Source organism: Lycium ferocissimum, chromosome 5 (genome assembly GCF_029784015.1).
Source record: "Lycium ferocissimum isolate CSIRO_LF1 chromosome 5, AGI_CSIRO_Lferr_CH_V1, whole genome shotgun sequence".
NCBI lineage: Eukaryota > Viridiplantae > Streptophyta > Magnoliopsida > Solanales > Solanaceae > Lycium > Lycium ferocissimum.
In genome coordinates, this window is record NC_081346.1 from 9,613,393 (window position 1) to 9,618,926 (window position 5,534).

Sequence of the window (5,534 nt, forward strand, 5' to 3'; positions counted from 1 at the left end):
GCTCATTTATTCCTTTGACTAACGGACAACACTAATTTTTTTTTAAAAAAAATATTTAAATTACACATGACATTTTATTCTTTGGAAAATTGATTTATTTTTTTAAAAAGAAATCTGAAAAATCGTTATTTGTAGAATAAGGAAAAATAATTTTTCAAAACCCGTTTTTTTAAAAAAACAAATGTAGTAAGCCTTTTTTATATATATATATATATATATATATATATATATATATATATATATATATATATATATATATATATATATATATATATATATATATATATATATATATATATAAATATAAAAACGAAATTGGATTTTCATTAAAACATGTGGAATTTTTTTAAATTTGGAAAACTTTTTTTTAACGGGTGGCAACCCCATTTTTTTTAGAAAATTCAATTTTTAAATCTGAAAAACTGATTGTTTTTTAAAGTAAAATGTGCAAAACTAATACTCCATAATTTTCTTCTAGATTTAAAAAAAGACAATTTTCTGGTTTTTTTTTTTTTTTAAACACGAATTTTCCCATAAAAAAATTTAATTTTTTTCGATTTTTATAAAAATCTAGTTTTTGATTTTGAAAGAAAAAAAAAAATTAGTGTTGTCAGTTAGTCTAAGGACATAAATCGGCCAAAAAAGTTGAATTGAGGGGTAGTTTTAGCAAAATAGGCTTGAATAAAGGGTATTTTTATATCTTTTCTAAAAGTTCAAGGGCATTTTTGCCCTTTTCCGTTATATTTTAAAAAAGATATTTGGGAGTTTGACTAAAAGTGCGCAAAACTATGGAAAACATAATGTACTATTAGTGCTCCATGTGAAAGAACATGTATGATTTTAGGTTCAAACTCAAAGATAATGTACTATTTTGGTCCTTTTCTCTCTACAATAACGCAAAACGTATTTTAATTAGACACTTTAAATTTAATAAATCTATTCTTATATAATTTTGACGACAAATCTTATTAAACATTAAGTAAATAAATTATAAAATATTGAATTCTAACCAGTTTTGATTTTTTATTGTAACTTTATATTATTGTTCAACATCTTCTAATGTTTAATTACTGTATAACTAAGATTCCTATTTACTGAACCATATCAAAGAAGTACAACAATCAATATACATCCTAATTTGTTTTAGAAAAAACTTAAATTCATAGGCAGGTGCAAAATCTGTGGATGTGGGTTTGAAGCAGCAATGGACATATATGTGCCACGCAGACAGAGGTGAATATATGATTTTTAGAAGATAGGTAAAATATTAAAGAAAGAAAAAAAAATGCATCAAATGGGGATCGATTCTTGAACCTTTAGGTAAATAACTTAGCTTACAACTAAATGCACCACTAAGCCTTTTGTAGCATGAGTGCCAAAAGATAATACTACTAGATATATGTAAAGAATTATATACATAATATAGTGAGTTTAAGCAGGTGACCGTGGGTTCACGTGACCTTTTTTTACACATAAATTGGCCACTTGACGCGGGAGTGCAGTGCCTTGCTATTTTGGACACGGAAAATGGTGACTTATTACACTGTACATTTTGAAAAATCAGTTTTGCGACTTGAAGGAAAATAATTTGCCAAATATCTAAATGTAACCAAACATGAAGTAAGTTTTCCTTCAAACAAAATACACCTAAAAGGTGAAAAATATTGCGTGTGGTACAAAATGCAGCTTAGACGAAGCCAAAAAATGTGTGATGTCGGTTGTCCTCCAATAATGAGAGAGATCAAGAATTTTGGGAACTACTTCAACTTGACATATAGCCATTCCCTATAAATTACTCTCCTCGTTATGTTAAGTACTTCAGCTCTAGCAAGAAACTAAGAAAACCAATTGTGCTTTGATATAATTGTGGCTTTGCCTAGCTAAATATAGTTAGAAGAGCTGCAAAAAAAAACAAGTAAAAAATAAAAAACTATCGGATCTTATAAACTTCACGACGAGAAGCTATGGAAGTGGATAAGGTCCCTGCAAGAGAGGAACCCAAGTATGGTGGAATCAAGGCCATGCCCTTCATTATAGGTAAATTCCAATATGAAGTGGTACTACTATTATACTGCAGTATAATTTCATTCCAAATACTATAACATAAACTGTAGAATTTATAACAACAAATTAAAATGTTAGAGGCCTCTTATTTGAGTTTTATTTATGTGAAAATTTTGCAGGAAATGAGACCTTTGAGAAACTGGGGACGATTGGAACCTCATCGAATCTCTTGGTTTACTTAACAACTGTCTTCAACATGAAGTCAATTACTGCTACTAACCTCATTAACGTCTTCAATGGAACTTGCAATTTTGGAACTTTGCTTGGAGCTTTCCTCTCTGACACTTATTTGGGTCGCTACAAGACATTGGGAATGGCTTCTATATCTTCTTTCACGGTACAAAAAATAAAAAAACATAACATGCTTTGATTTTAAGTTTCAATTCATGGTAAAAAAATTGACTATATTTATGCATACAGGGCATGTTGTTATTAGCGCTAACAGCTGCAATATCAAAACTGCATCCTCCTCACTGTGGAACTGCAGAAAATAGCATTTGCCTTGAACCAACTACAGGGCAACTAGCTTTCTTACTATGTGGATTTGCCTTACTAGTAATAGGAGCTAGTGGCATTAGGCCATGCAATTTAGCCTTTGGAGCAGACCAATTCAATCCCAACACAGAATCAGGAAGAAGGGGAATTAACAGCTTCTTCAATTGGTACTACTTCACCTTCACTTTCGCCATGATGGTATCGTTGACTGTCATTGTCTACATTCAGTCGAGCATCAATTGGGCTATCGGATTGGCTATTCCAACATTTCTAATGTTCTTGTCATGCGTTTTCTTCTTCGTTGGTACCAAAATTTATGTCATGATTTTACCTGAGGGTAGCCCCTTGACAAGTATGGTGCAAGTGCTCGTAGCTGCAATAAAGAAAAGGCGCTTAAAGTTACCAGAACGATCTCAAAATACCTTGTTCAATCATATTTCTATCAAGACTATCAACTCTCAACTTCCTTACACAAATCAATTTAGGTAATAAAGAATTACCCTCATAGACCTTTTAATTTAAGAGCCAGTTTTACTTTACCATTAGTATCTAATTTCTGGGACTATACTCTGATTAGGTATATTATATGTATATTTATGTATATTATATGTAATTACCCTATTTTTTAACCCCCTGTCTATAAAATTATGGTTATACAGGTTCTTGAATAAAGCATCTATTTTAACCCAAGAAGACCAAATAAAAGAAGATGGATCAGCAGCCAATCCATGGAGACTTTGCAGCATTCAACAAGTGGAAGAAGTGAAATGTGTTGTAAGAGTATTCCCAATATGGATAGCAGGTTTGGTATACTACATTGTTCTAGTCCAAATGCAGACTTATGTAGTCTTTCAAACTCTGCAAAGCGACAGGCGCCTTTGGAATGGTAGTAATTTCAAGATCCCAGCAGCATCTTACGCGGTCTTCTCCATGTTGAGCATGAGTATTTGGATACCAATTTATGATCGAATGATCGTCCCATTCCTCCAAAAAATCACCAAGAAAGAAGCTGGAATAACGATCCTTCAAAAAATGGGGATCGGCTTAGTTATTGCAATTTTCACCATGCTAGTATCAGCTGTAGTGGAAACACGAAGAAGGAACACAGCGCTTGGGCATCCAACACTAGGCATTGAACCAAGACGAGGCGAAATTTCAGCCATGTCTGCTAATTGGCTGATACCTCAACTAGCTCTTGCAGGTCTTTCTGAAGCATTCACTGTCATAGCCCAAGTTGAATTTTTTTACAAGCAATTCCCTGAAAACATGAGGAGCTTTGCAGGGTCATTTTTGTTTTGTGGATTTGCATTGGCTAGTTACATGAGTAGCTTGTTGATATCAATAGTTCACAGGACAACAAGAACATCAGATACAGAGAATTGGTTAGCAGAGGATCTAAACAAGGGGAAATTGGATTATTTTTACTACTTAGTTGCTGGTTTGGAGGTTTTAGATTTTGGGTACTTCTTAATATGTGCCAAGTGGTATAAGTACAAGGGAACACAAAATGATCACAATCTTGAAGTAGCCATTGATAAATTAGAACCCACAAAACCCTTAGTTTGATTAAACACTTCCTCATATTCTTCTTCTTCTTATTCATCTTTTAAATATAAATCATATTATATTAAGAGTGGGAAGCTCCTATCATCAAAGTCAAATTACAATTTTACCCTTGTACTAAATTAAAATGTAGTAAATAAAAATATTAAATATTAAATACTACTATTTAAATTACATGAAGGTTAATTACACATTCAAGAGCAGCAATAAATTACATTAATCAACATTACGTGCGAGTCTTTTCATTGCTATACATAATTAGGAAAGCTGAAAGAGTGCATTGAACAATTAATCATAGATTAATTAATTAGGATAAATTGCTAAACGTTTCAGTTTAGAAACAGAGGAGTCAGTATTCAGCCGAAGAATTAATCTCATTATTATTTGGCAGTCTTTTCTTCTTCACTAATAATATTATAAATACTCATCTTAGTGAGGCTAAAAGATGCAAAGCATCCTGCAACCATATTTTCAAGCATTTTGTTCATGTAATGCTTTCATCTTTTCTCTTTTTGTGTTTTTGGTGCATAATTTTTGGACTGTTGTGGAATTTTCAAAGTCTTGATTGATTCGGGTGAGTCAAAATTTTTGTTGCAATTATGGTAATGTAATTATTCTCCACTGTTATATGGTATATATTGTAGCTTTAATTTTATTGTATTTGATTCTTGATGTGTATGCTTATATTTAATTTGTCCCGACTTTTTGAATGAAATAATGTTGCACGGATAGTCATGCGAGCAAGATTTTGCCTCTATTATAAATCAGAATTGAGTTTCTACTGAAAATATTTTGTTTTCCTTCTTAAATTTTTGGCCAAACATTTGATTTATAGTATGAACTACTCTAAGAAAGATTAACAAAAGAGCAAGAAAAATGCTTTTTGAGTTGTTAAGATTATTTGCCTGCAATTTTCTTATTTAGTGTTATTTTTATTCTATTTCAGGTGATTGCCAAATATCCAGGAAAACTAAATTGACAATTTATTTATTATCATTACTATTGAACTTATTCATTGGATTTAAATGCATATCATAATATACTCTTCAATTGTGAGCTTACATTTTCTCACTTTTTAATCATATCAATATTAAGTATAGAGAAAACACGATTACTACTGAAATATCAAATCAAATCATAATTTAAAGAATTAGAAAAGTAAAAACTGGGTAGGTATACAAAGCGTAGATCCTCAAATTTAATTTTACCTATTAGAAAATGTACTATACTAGTGTAATTCCTTTCTAATAATTGCATATGTTCTAGCAAAAACTTCTTATATATTTTGATTTATAATTCTGGCTCAAATACCAGTTTTTACGGTATAATTGTGATTAATCTTTTTATACACATTTGTGATAATTGATATGGGGTACACGTGCAACGCACGTGCCCAAAAACTAGTACATAAA

At 31.1% G+C, this 5,534-nt stretch overlaps 1 protein-coding gene across 1 annotated transcript; it reads left to right on the forward strand.

Annotated features, from left to right (window-relative positions):
• The first annotated feature begins 1,796 nt into the window (after positions 1-1,796).
• On the forward strand, positions 1,797-4,177 carry LOC132055889 (protein NRT1/ PTR FAMILY 2.11-like). The gene is made up of 4 exons (XM_059447899.1): positions 1,797-2,037; positions 2,184-2,401; positions 2,485-3,044; positions 3,219-4,177. Exons 1-4 carry the CDS (start codon positions 1,965-1,967, stop codon positions 4,123-4,125), a joined length of 1,758 nt encoding a protein of 585 aa, XP_059303882.1. The 5' UTR covers positions 1,797-1,964; the 3' UTR covers positions 4,126-4,177.
• The last annotated feature ends 1,357 nt before the right edge of the window (positions 4,178-5,534 follow it).